Source organism: Bos indicus x Bos taurus, chromosome 13 (assembly GCF_003369695.1).
Source record: "Bos indicus x Bos taurus breed Angus x Brahman F1 hybrid chromosome 13, Bos_hybrid_MaternalHap_v2.0, whole genome shotgun sequence".
NCBI classification, from domain to species: Eukaryota; Metazoa; Chordata; class Mammalia; order Artiodactyla; family Bovidae; genus Bos; species Bos indicus x Bos taurus.
Genome location: NC_040088.1, coordinates 29,051,489 through 29,064,124, shown reverse-complemented (window position 1 = coordinate 29,064,124; position 12,636 = coordinate 29,051,489). Strand labels below are relative to the sequence as shown.

Genomic DNA, 12,636 nt, shown 5'->3' with positions numbered 1-12,636 from the left:
GAAGTGAGAGAGTGGCAGAGGGATGAAGGGGAGGAGAGGACAAGCTATGGTCCCCAGGAAAAAAGACCCTCCTGTCCAGCCAGTGTTTACCCCCGGGATTGGGGGGGAGGATACAAGAGCCCAGGGGATGTAGGTGGGTGTGCTGCAGTGGTCAGCAGTAGGGGACAGATGCTGGACCAATGCTGTGTGCCCCAGGAGAGGGGCAGGAGCATGCTGGTGGGAATGCAGAGGGGCTGCTCAGACTTGGGGGCTGGGGGCCTACACTAGGGGCCTGGGGTTGCTTGGTAGGAGTATCCTGGGGTGCAGGTGGGGGAGGGGAAGCTGGTCATCAGTCATCGTGTTACTCAGAGCCTTCAGCCACCCGTGGGCTGGTGTGGAGTCCAGGAGTCTGTTTGTGTGCATTTCAGGGTGAATGTTTATTTGAGACAAGGGGTAGTGGTTTCCCACTAATGGTGGAGTTCTAAACTGGAGGACAAGGGCATGGCAGCCATTTTATTTGTGTAAGACTAATGTGTTAATGATTGCACATGTCTGAAGTAAGATGGTCCTGGGGAGCTTGTTCAGAACCCTGTTTCCTCCCGTTTGGAAGGCCCCAGGTGTTCCAAGGGCACCTAGTTTCCACCAGGACTGGGTGAGGAGCAAGGAGAAAGCAGATGACCAAAATTGGGCCTATGGGGAGTCCCAGAATGTGGCCCATCAGAGGTCTGGCAGCCTCAGGACAGGAGCCTCTGGGGGTAAGTGATTTGCCACCTTCTGTACCCCCATGCATGACCTCAGGGGTGAAGGGGGTGGTGACTTTCTCTCCTTGTCAAACCCTCCCCAAGGATGCCAGTTTGACCTGGCTCTGCCTTGGAAATCCTGATGGACCCCAGGTAGGAGGAGACAGGACCCCCAGAAAGTGCCTGTGGCTGGGCAGTGGGCAGGGAGCTGTCCAGGGTGCTGCCCAGACGGCCAGGGTGTCTTTACCCATGGATGGTGCCCAGTCTTTTTTGAAATGACCCTCTCTCTGGTCATCGGCCCACCCTTCGTTTGAGAGGGGCAGAAGCATACCCACAGCCAGCCACAAAGTGTGGGGACCTCCAGATCCTTCCCTGGGCTTTTGAGAGGCACCTTTCCAGCTCATATAAAGCTCTGGCATCACCCCTCATACTCTGGGTGGCAGGAATTCAGGGGATTATTGGTGAGGGGCCGCTTTCCAAACACCTGGAAAACCCCCTGGACTGTAACCTGTGCACCACCTCAGTCCAACAGTGACCGTACCTGCAGGCTTCAGGAGAGTTCTGGGCTGCTAACTTCCCCTGGGCCTTGGGGAGGTCCCTGCTGGACCCGTCTACGAGATGAGGAGGGAGATATGGGGCCCTCCAGGACTCTTCATGGCTGTCTGGCACCCCACCCCACAGCTTGGCTGGGCCTCAGGACTCCTGTCCCCCCTGCCACCCCAGCCTGGGGCGTCTGCCCCGCAGTGCTGGCCAGGACAGGTCTCCACAGCCCCAGCCCTCTCCCCCTGCCCTAGTCTGTCACCGAGCCTGTCCACTGTCCTCTGCAGTGTAATCCCCCACCAGCTGCCACCCTCAACTAGGACCCCGTCCTCTCAGCCCTCACCAGCTTAGCAGTTTGCATACAGTGCTCCCCTCCAGGGTGAGACCCAAGTGCCCAGCTGCCACCAGAACTGCAGGACTGGTGCCCACTCTGAGTAACCCCCTTGACCCCAATGTAGGAGGTGGGTCTGTGTTGTGTTTACCTGCCAGCACCTTCCTTGACCCCTCAGTGTACTCCTTGAAGACGGACCACGTGAACCTCCTCACTTGGGGGCTGGCATTGGGCCCTATGGCACCAGATGCAAGGAGTCGATCTCTGGGGGACTCAGAGATGCACAAGCTGCAACCGGCCCTGGCCTGAGGGTCAGGGGAGGGCAGGGAGTGGGCAGCTGCCAGGGGAGGGGCCGAGGTGGAGGAAGCAGACAGGCAGGGAGGGGCGGGGGCCACCATAACTCCTGCCTCTCTTCCTACCTGGATCCAGCTGGAAGCCTGACAGCCAAGGCGCAGAAAATTGGTCAGCCCCCTGGCTGCAGCAGGACAGCAAATGGGGGAGCGACAGAGTACCCAGCTCAGGTAGGGCTCAGGTTGGGGCCCAGGGAGGGCTCAGGTAGAGCATTCGTGGAGGCTGTGCCTGTTTTCTCTTTGAACTGGGCACAGGAAGGCTTATCTGACCACACTGGCAGGGTCTGTGAGTTTCTCTTGCTGAGAGAACTGAAGCTAAGATGCTGCAGTGACCCCTGGGGCCTGTGGCTGGTCAGGGAGCTCAGCACACAGGCCCATATGCCCAAGCATCCTCTCCCGGGTGTGGTTGGTCCTGAGTGCCCAGAGACCTTTTCCTCCATCTCGGTGGCAGGCAAGCTGGTATGTGGCTTCCCCTCCACCTGTCTCCTCTGGATGCCACCTGCATCCTTGAGCTGCCCTTTAGTCAGTGTGGGTGGGTTCCTGCCCACCTCCATGCCAGGCACCCACCTCCACCCTGGCCCAGGTTGGAGGTTGGGCAGGATGGGGAGAAGCAGAGTGTGCAGGCTGGTGGTGGGTCAACCCAGTGCTCAGAGCCCACGGGGCAGTGAGCAGGACTCAGCACCATGCGCTTGATGAGCTCAAGAGACAGCTTGCCCAGACTCGGAGTGGGAGGGCCCTGACTTCCCCAGTGGCCCCAAAGAGCATGCATGGAGGCAGAGGGTGGGCTCTTGACGGGTGGACCTGGACCACAGAGGGAGGGATGGAAGGGAAGCAGGCACACAACCCACCCTCCTCTGAGGGCTGCTCAAGACTTTCCAGAGGAGTCCTGCCCTCTGGGCATCCAGCTGGGATGCCTGGCCACACACCCAGAGGTGATGGTCCACAGTCACCCCCACCCCCAGGCCCCTCCCACAGAGCTCCTTTGTAGCGGTTGTGGCCCTTGCCCTTGGGGTATATAACCCTTGCCTCAGGCTCTGCTTTGTGGGGACCTTGACTGAGACAAGCTGGGGCTCTGGGAAATGGCTGGGGTGACACTGGAGAGGCTGGCCAAGGCTGGGGTCACTGCTGTGTCTCTGCCCCAGTCAGATATTGTGAAATAAGAGAGGGGGTGGACAGGTGGACGCTTCCTTCAAAAAGTCCACTTCACTGTGCTTGGGCCCTGGGTGGGAACTGGAATCCTGCGAGGGGACCAGATGGCCGACTGAAAGACTGCGGGGACGCCCTCTGCCAGGGCTAGGTCTGGCAAGGGCAAAGGGGTCTAACCCTGTGGACCCCCTCCCCTAGGCTGGGTGGAGAGCCTCAGAGCCTGCCCCCAGACGGCCAGCGATCAAAGAGAAGAGTGGATCCAGGAAAAATCGAGCTGCCAAGTGGTTGATTGGCTTTGCCTCCATCAGCCTGATGAATATTCATGAGGTGCGCTCTCTTCGTGAGCCAGAGCTCTGCGTTCAGCCTGTGCGCCTGCGTGTGCGCCTGCGTGAGTGCGTGTGTGCGGTGCAGGTCACACACGCCTCTTCCGCTGCGTGCAGGACGCCAGCCCGCGCTTGGCCCGGATTGGCCCAGCGGCGGTCTAGGAGATGCCATGGCAACCCCTGGCTGGTTATCTGGCGGGTCTCCCCTTCTTCCCTTTTCACTTCAAGCCCCTGCAGATAAACCCTAGGCTGATGGTGCAAATGTCTGTGCTGGATGTGCACACACAGGTGTACAAGTATCTGTGAGCGAGTGTGCAAGAAGCAGGGAGTGGAAGCAGCGGTCACCACCCCCCAGAGCAGGCAGCCCACGGGAACTCGAGGGGCCCACTGGCCACAGCGGGTGTGGGTGGGAGTCTGGTTCTAATTTCCAAAAAGACTTGAGGCAAGGCCACCATTTTCCTCGTGGGAGGAGGTGGGTGAGAAATTGCAACCAACATTCTGGAAATTTGTTAAGTTTCCTTTATTTGGGGACATCAGGGAACTTAATTCTTTGATGTCAGCGGTTCATCGGGATCAAGAAATCAGAGGCTTTGGACCCAAAGTCAACCACTGACATCTACTCAGCATCACCGCGGGGCAAACTTCCTGCGTGTGCACAGGGCAGACATTTCTGACACCCCACCTCCTCTGAACAGTGTGTGTGAGTGTGCATGCTCGTGTGCGTGAGTGAGGTGCACCCAGAGGTCATGGTCCCAGCTGATACAGACGCACTTTGTGAGCCAGGAGGCAGACGCATTTGCACCTCCGACTGAGAACCAGGTGACGGTGTGATTGCTGTGGAGAAGCCCCAGGTCAGTTCCTGCTGGGTGCTCGGATCCTGGGAACCCTCCCTCCGCTTCTCCCTGGCTGTCCTGAGAACGCCATCCTGTTGGCAGGGGCTGTGCTCCCATCTGGATGGTGGCGGGTGAGGGTATTTCAGCACGTCCTGGAAGGAGCAGGGTGCATGGTTTTCCATCAGTTGGGGCGCTGTCAGCCCAGGTTCCTGGTGTTGAGGGAGGGGCTTGCCCCAGGGAGTAAGGAGGGCTGGAGAGAAGGGAGGTGGGCTCTGCTGAAAAGCCCTTGAAAGGCAGCCCTCAAGGCCTTCTCCAGGGCTTGGGGTTGGGTCCCTGGGAGGGCCTGGGTGGGCAGTGTGAGCAGCGCAGGGGCCCATGGTCCTGGGTGCACCTGAGTGTGAGGGTGGGTGGGTGTCCTGGACAGTCCAGGAGACTTGGAGAGGCAGGGGGCAGAGTATCCCAGAGAGAGAGTGTGAGAAAGGCAGGGAGGAAGGGCCTGGAATGGCTGGAGTCTGCACGAGGACCCCTTGCCCCAGAAGCGGTGTATAGAGAATTGTGGGCCCCACAGGGGAGACGGTCTGTGGTGTTTGGAGGTTAAGGAGAGAGTGAGGGGCCTGAGAGGGTCTGACACACCCTTCCCCACTCCTTAGCTGCAGGGCCCCTCGGGAGTGTGGACAGTGGCCAGTGGCTGGTCGCCCCTCAGTGGGGTCAGACGGGCTTCAGAGGACCAGCCGTGGCACCAGCCTCTCTGGTTCTCCAAAGGAGGAAGCAGGGACCCCAGGACCACGTGGCTTATGGTGCCCGGGGCGGGGAACCCCTGCCGTCAGGTGTCCCTGCGCCGCCGGTGTGTTCAGGGTGCAGCTGGCGGTCACTTCACACGCTCTTCCTGCCGGGCGCCCAGCCCGCACCCTGGGATGCACAAACACTGAGGGAGAGAGGTGGCACAGACCGAGGAGCGTCACCGTGGAAATAAGGTGTGTTGGGAAGCTGCAGCACAGAGGAGCTTGAGGGCAGGACGCCCTGATGGTGGGCGCTGGTCAGTGACAGGTCAGTCCTCCTACAAGTGTGGGAATGGGGGCATGCTGGGCTAGGGGAGCCAGAGCTGCCAGTGGCCCCACAGCTGGCTGTTCTGTAGCTGCCGCTGTGTTCTCCCCTGGCAGGTACGGGTGGGTCTGTGTGCAGGCTGAGAGGCACCCTCTTTGGGAGCAGTGGTCCCACATGCCCCTGGGAAGGACGCAGGACACCAGGACACCAGCCTCTTCCTTCCTTCTGCTTCTCCAGGGAGAGGCACCTCCTCCTCCAGTCTCCCCGCCCCACCCCATGCAGAGAGGAGGTGGTTCCACACCTGTAGCCAAAGCTCTGCCAGGAGAGCATCTCCTCGTGGCTCTGGGAAGGGGTGGCCTCCCGCAGCCACGCCCTGCACCCTCTGGCATCTGGCCCTCTGGCAGGGGCCCAGGGGCTGCCCACCAGCCCTAGGGACAAGTCCAGCAGCTCCTCCGCCCAGCACTGCTCTTGCCCATTTGGGGGAGCAGTATCCCTGCAGAGTTTAACGTCTTGGTGAGCTGCCCCCTGCCACCTGGAGTGTCACTGGTGAAGACAGAAATCAGCAGGGTAGGGTGGATGTCTGCTCACCCCAGCCCTTGTGCAACAAGGACCATAGGCAGGGTGTCTCCAGGCCTGTGCTCAGCCTGGGGGAAAGTTGTCCAGCGGCCAGCATGTGGCCTTGGCCGTCTAGTTTCTAACCAGCGGTCAGAGCCCAGACCCCCGTGAGCAGCCATGAGTGACTCTCATACTGAGAGCGGTCAAGAGTCCTTCCAGAGCCCCCAAGGGGCCAGGAGCTCTAAATGCCCCAAGGAGGACCAGGAAAGAGCTGCCTGGAGGCTGGAGCTCATCACTCTGGGCTCCAAGGGGGCCCGTGCTGCCTGCCATGAGCAGTCTGGTGCTGGGACGCTCCTGCCAGCAGTTGGCAGCCAGCAGATGAGGGGAGTGGACGGCCAGCAGCCCTGGCCATCTCTGGGGAGCTGGTCTTCACTTAATACCTCCCGCTCCCCCGGGACTGCACCAGCCTGACTGCCACCACCAGCAGTGCAGTGAGAGAACTGAATCTGAGGCTTATCTCTGGAAATTAATCCAGCTCAGGGTGGGATTAACTAGGACATCCCTTTAGATAGTGGAACCCAAGGTCAGGGAGACGGGAGCTGGGAGCAGCCAGCTGGGAGCTGCTGAGCCCTGATTTTCCTCTAAGTAGAGCTGCTGGTCACCACGGGGAACTGGGCAGGGGCTGAGAGCTGGGGGTGGGAAGGGAGGTATTGATGAGGGGGCAGGGTTTGGCCCAGAAGTTCTGGGGGGAGCGGTAGAGGCTTAGGGATGGTGGTCTCCAGAAAATAGAGGGAGAGAGATGGGAGAGGGGAAGAAGGGGCAGTTTTTTGCTGTTTCCCTGGATCCTCCCTGCAGCCTTCCAGGCAGAGGTCCTGCCCACCCCCAACCCTCCATTTTATAGATGGGGAAACTGAGTCCTGATGCTTCCTGCCCCCATCAGCACCCCAAAGGCTCCTGTCCAGCCAGGTTGTTCCCTCGTGGGCTGCCCACAGTGCAGACAGGTTCAGGCCAGCCAACTAAGGGGCAGACAGGAGGGGAGGCAGTGCTCTAGCTGCATCCCCCTGCTCCCCACCGCCTGCCACCCACCCCCTCCACTGCTTCCTCCTGCTCTCCTTGTCCTCCCCTGCCTTCCTTCCCCCATCCTTGGTGGTCCAGGGGACCAAGGGGACGTGGCCCATTGAGGGAGGGTCTCCCTAGAAGAGCAGCAACGCCCTCAGGTACTAGAGAGTCCTAGGACAGTGACCACTCCTGGCCTGTGGCTGGCTGCACCGTCCAGCCAGGAGAAGGGTTTCAGACAGCTTTGTCCAGAGTTGTGGATTTTGGCAGTAATTTTATGGAGCTTCATGAATGCTTGTTCATTTTCTTTGACTAGACTTTGATTTAAAATCCAGGGCTCCTTGGAAGGGACAGGAGAGAAATTTACCTAATTCATCACCTCTGTGTGCAAACACATGAAGAAGAGACACCTCTTTGAATGGGGCCTCAGGCCCAGCACCTTTGCAGGGTCCACACGCCACCCCCGCCCCCACAGCACACACCTTTATTACTCTGTTAATTTGGAAAACAGGTCATGGGAAATTGCATTGCTTAAAGTAGGACACCAATTATAACACTGCATTCTATTAAAATGAGAGCATCTCAGGGATCTTTGTTAGTTTACTGTAATTAAAGGCAAAGTGTTCGGAGTTTAGTTGTCACTGGCTCTCGACCTCGTGGTGGCCTCGCCTCTGGCGGGGGCGTCAAGGCGGCTCCAAGACCCCAGCATGCGTGGCGCCTTGGCTCATGGTTTGCCACAATCAGTTTGTGATGCACGTCCCAGCAGCACAGAGGACGAATGGATAATAAACTCACCGCTGCCCTTTGTTAATACAAACGAGACAGAGTTCCGTCCACTAGCAAAATGGGATCGCTGTCTCGACTGCATTCAAGCTGGGAAGCAGTGCCTGCAGCAAGCACCAGCTCAGCAAGGCCTTGAGGGGCTGGGCGTCTGTGGGGCAGACCTGACTCCAGCCGGGCCAGCAGCACCCGTGATCTTGTTCTTGAAGCCACACGTGCTCGTCTGCAAGCTCCAGGAGGAGGCCAAAGCACAGAGAGGTTGAGGAGCTTGCTCATGGTCACACAGCCAGTGTGCCTGCCCCTCACTCTGGTCCACCAGAAAACAGGAGTCTCCTCCCCAAAGACAGGCTTCAGTCAGCTCCCAGATAGGGCAGCTCAGGGAACTAGGGTCCACCTTAGCCCCCTCCCCTGCCCCGAGGAGAAAAGAGTTGCTCCAAACCCCACTTTGCTGGGTCAGGGCCTCCCAGAGAAGCCCTGGATGAGATGGTAAAACAAAGGCTTCCCAAGGAAGGGCTGTGTCCTGGGGGCTGGCAGCTGAGGGGGCCACACCAGAGGAGGGTTTGGGAGTGGGATGAGGTCCCAGGTGTGGTGACGTCAGCCTTGGGGGGGTGGGGGTAGCTTCACTGGCCTGGCCGTGTGCCAGCCCCACCCGCAGCACATCTGCCAGGTGATAGAGGAGACGTGGGCGCTCCCTTCAGCCCCACGAAGGGTGACCCAGACAAGCTGCCTCAGGGCCTGAGCTCCGGCTGGCTCAGGCCCCACAAAGAACACTGAGGGGAGGACCCTGTGCCTTCCCTCATGTTGACAGTGAGGGGCAGCCACACACGCTGCAGCCAGGACCTCTCCCCGCATGCTTGCTGTGTGACCACAGGCAAGTTCCTCAGCGTCTCTGTGCCTTTGTCCCCTCTGTGCGGCATGCTCTGGTCTGGCTGCAGTCCGATGCCCAAGCACATCCAGGTCACACGGACAGCCTTGCTTGTTAATCCCTATTAACTGTGACGACACCGACAGTCCCAGCGTGGACCAGAGGGACTGCGGGAGGCTCTGGATGGGCACCACCTGGATCTCCTGGGAGGAGGCCTGGAGAGCCCTGGCCTCTGCCCCGGGCACCAGCCTGGACAGGGGGCCCCAAGGCAAAGAAAGCCCTGGCAGCTCGTGGGCCAAGGAGCTGGGGTCGGCGTCTCTCACTGGGGGTGCCCTGCGGCTGGGCTTACTTACCTTTGAAGCTAGTGTTATTGCAAAAATCACTCTGCACTTTATTTTAAACAAAAGGCCCCTGAGTGGCTCTTTGCTGTTGGGATTGCGCTGTTTTTATTGCAATTTACCTGCATTGCTGTGATCAAGTTAAAAACACACTCTAAAAATAAACGCTCCTCTTAAAGCGTCCTCAGATTGAGCTGCCCAGGCTGATGCGCTGTGTGTCCTGACTGCAGGCGAGTGTGTTCGAGGTGCCAGTGTGTCTCCCCAACGTGGGTGGAAACCGGACTCGCCCAAGATCCTCCAAGGAGCCGTGTTCTCCGGGGCCTGGAGGCCCAGCTACTGGGCTTCTGTGTGTTCCTCCTGCTGGGAGCACGGGGGCCTTCTCCAGGCAGAGGTGCCCCGACCTACCTGTCTGTGTATGGCCTTGTTTCCTCTCAGTCCTTCAGGGCAGAATCAGGGCACAGTCTTTGTGGGGACCCCAGTGATGGCTGCTCCCTGATCCAGACCACAGGTGTGTCCCAGCCCAGCTGGGGGGCGGGGCTCCCCAAACCTGCTTACACCTGTCCCTTGGGCCCTACCTACCCCACAGACAGTCATAGGGCACGCTCTGTGGGGCGCCCATATGTGACCCCTTACCTCTGCGCCCCAGCCTGTTCTGACCTCAAGGTGTCAACACCCTTCCCGGGGTGGAGGGGGCCCCAGAGCTGTGGCCACATGAGGGCTGGTCTGTGGCCTGGGCCCACAGGGAGGGGGGCGGGCCTTGCAGTGCTCACCACCGAGACAGACCCCAATCAGTGGGAAAGACTCTGAAAGTCCCCAGGCCCCTGTAAGCCAAGGCCAGGCCTCACAGGCCACACTGGCCCCGCGCAGCCAGACTCCCTCGGAGGCTCCAGGAGAGGGTCCTTCTTGCCTCTTCCAGCTTCTGGGGCACAGATGTCGCTGGGCTTGAGGCCACCTCCCTCTCATCTCTGCCTCCGTGGAGTTTCCCTGTGTGTGTGTCTCTGAAGCCCCCTCCTCATGAAAACAGCAGTCACTGGATTTAGGGCCACTGCCTCCACTGTGGCCTCATCTTTTTACACCTGCAGAGTCCCTAGTTCCATATAAGATCTCGTCACAGGCACTGGAATCCAGGACGTGAGCAGAACCTACCGGGATGTGATTCAGCCCGTGGCAAGGGGAGCCCTGCCTCCCCACCCGGGCATCTGCACCCACTCATGCCCCCTCGCCCCTTAGGGAGCCTCTCACAGATCATCTTCTTGTTACAGAAACATCTGGCTCTGAAATAGTGGGTTCTCTGGGTTCATGTTTCCACTTCAGCTTATTTGTTTCACACCTGTCTCGAAGGATGTTCAGGCCGAGGGGGCGTCTCAAGGCTTCCTGGTGGACCCCAGGCCACCTGGATGGACATATCTGAGCTGACCACACAGAGCGGACCACAGAGCCTGAGCCTAGCCGGGACCTGACTGACAGTCTGCCCGGAACCAAAACTCTATGGGTGGATCCGTGATGCTATCTCCCCTCCGTCCTTGCTGGCTTCACACGACGTCGAGGGGCTGAGATAGAAAGTGAGTCATTCCCAGCAATTCTCAAGTCCCTGGAGAGCTCCCAGGAACACACACGAATTCAATATTCTCATCAGCTGCTGGGGATCATGCAAACCTGCTTTCTGCCAAACAGAATATTTGTGCGATTACAGCAAATCCCTGCGCACGGAGGCCAGGGAAGGTGAGGCTGAGGCTGAGGCCTCGGTGCTGGGCTGTGGGTTCCGGAAACGCCCTGAGATGTGGCCGCAGGTTGGAACCTGAAACTGAAGCAGCGGCCGAAGGGAGGCAGGAGGGGCTGGCCGCTCCCACGGTGGCTCAGGAGGGTGGTCTCTGATGTAGGCTCCAGGGGCACCTTGCCTTTCACACCTCACCAGCCATGTGACCCTGAAGCCGTGACCCGACCTGCCACCCTGCTCTCCTCGTCTGATAGCTACGGCGCGGCCTCATCTGGGAGGCTTAGATGAGGCTGTGCAGGTGTAGCATCTTCTTGACCTTCTAAGTGGGTCTCTGGTTTCTCATAGTGGTCTCAGGACACTGCTTCTACCAGGAAGACACAAATCACACACACATGGTACCCCACAGCAACTTCAAATACGTGACGCAAAATCAGCGTAACTGACAGGAGAAATAGACAAACCCACGGTCATTGCCGGAGATTTTAATACCCTTCTCTGAGTCTTGCCTGGAAAATCCCATAGATGGAGGAGCTTGGTGGGCTACAGTCCATAGGGTCGCTAAGAGTCGGACACGACTGAGCAACTTCACTTTCACTTTTCACTTTCATGCACTGGAGAAGGAAATGGCAACCCACTCCAGTGTTCTTGCCTTGAGAATCCCAGGGATGGGGGAGCCTGGTGGGCTGCCATCTATGGGGTCGCACAGAGTCGGACACGACTGAAGTGACTTAGCAGCAACAGCTGAGTCTTAGGACAATGAGACAAAAAGCTGGTAATGGTGGGTAAGATTTGAACAACACTACCGGCCCACCTGCCCTAGTTGGCAGGACTAGGAAGCAGTGCCAAACTGCCCCAGGATTCACATGTTTTTCAAGTACTTGGAGCATTCACCTGGACAGACCCTCCTCTGGACCTTCAAGTCATTCCCACTACATTTTAAAGGATCGAAATCTTTAAGAGTGTATCTATTATAACAGTAGGATTAAATTAGAGATCTACATGATATTCAGGGCTTCCCCAATGGCTCAGTGGTAAAGAATCTGCCTGCAATGCAGGAGATACAGGAAACACGGGTTCAATCCCTGGGTTGGGAAGATCTCCTGGAGAAGGGATAGGCTACCCACTCCAGTATTCTGGCCTGGAGAATTCATGCATGCACCAAGTAAGTGAACTACAGCCTCATGGATCGCAAAGAGTCAGATACAACTGAGTGACTTTCACTTCACATGATATTCAGAAAAACCTTCAACATTTGGAAATTAAGCACTTAATTTCTCAATCTCTCATGGGGACAGGGAGAAATCATAAGGGAAACCAGGACACACCTATAGTGAAATGAAGGAATAATGCTGTTTTCAGAACTTGTAGGCTCCAGGAGAAAAGCAGAAAGGTCTAAATGTCTGAAATTAGTTATTTTAAGTTTTCACCTAAAAGTAGAAGAAAATCACAAATTAAACCTAAATTTAATTTCAGGTTGAAAAGTAGAAGGAAGAAAATAAGAAGAAGAATAGAAATAAGTGAAACAGAAGACAGACCATAGAACCTGCTTTATGTATCAGACTCCGGTCTCACCTGCCCAGCTCAGGTGACTTTTCCAGGTAAGCCTGGCTGGGTCACGCTGCTTTGCCAGCCTCAGGCTTCCTGGTGCAGGTTTGGGGGACACCAGGGCTCAGTGGGGGCAGCAGGGGGGACCTGCCAGGTGCATGGCGGGTGCCAGGAAAGTACTGAAGTGAACTATTGAGGGAAGGAGCTGCTGGGGCATCCGAATGATGGGGACCAGGTGGGTGATGGGGAAGTTTTTTCCAGAGGGGGGCTGCACAGCTGAAGGTGGGGCACCTGGACAGATGCACACCCGAGGGGCCTTGGAGGAACCCTACTTCCAGCCCACGGCCAAAGCCATGGTCCTGGATGGCCCTGTGCTGTGTCTGCACCAAGTAAGTGAACTACAGCCTCATGGAGACACACCCAGGAGGCTTTCCCGTGAAACCTACGAGTCTGCAGGAAGAACATGGGGACCTGCTTCCATCCACGTGTCAGCA

General features: G+C 58.0%; 1 protein-coding gene across 1 annotated transcript; it reads left to right on the top strand.

The window, feature by feature from the left end:
• The first annotated feature begins 337 nt into the window (after positions 1–337).
• LOC113903261 lies at positions 338–6,534 on the top strand. Its single transcript, XM_027559113.1, has 3 exons — positions 338–734; positions 2,020–2,111; positions 3,285–6,534. The coding sequence occupies exons 1-3, from the start codon at positions 542–544 to the stop codon at positions 3,648–3,650; spliced, it is 651 nt and encodes a 216-aa protein (XP_027414914.1). The 5' UTR covers positions 338–541; the 3' UTR covers positions 3,651–6,534.
• Positions 6,535–12,636: the final 6,102 nt, after the last annotated feature.

Bases quoted from the DNA above. Each gene is read 5' to 3' on its own strand.
- LOC113903261 (XM_027559113.1), top strand. From the start codon at position 542: ATGGTCCTGGGGAGCTTGTTCAGAACCCTGTTTCCTCCCGTTTGGAAG. The intron at 735-2,019 runs GTAAGTGATTTG...ACCTGGATCCAG, and splicing joins CAGGACAGGAGCCTCTGGGG to CTGGAAGCCTGACAGCCAAG. The intron at 2,112-3,284 runs GTAGGGCTCAGG...CCCCTCCCCTAG, and splicing joins CGACAGAGTACCCAGCTCAG to GCTGGGTGGAGAGCCTCAGA.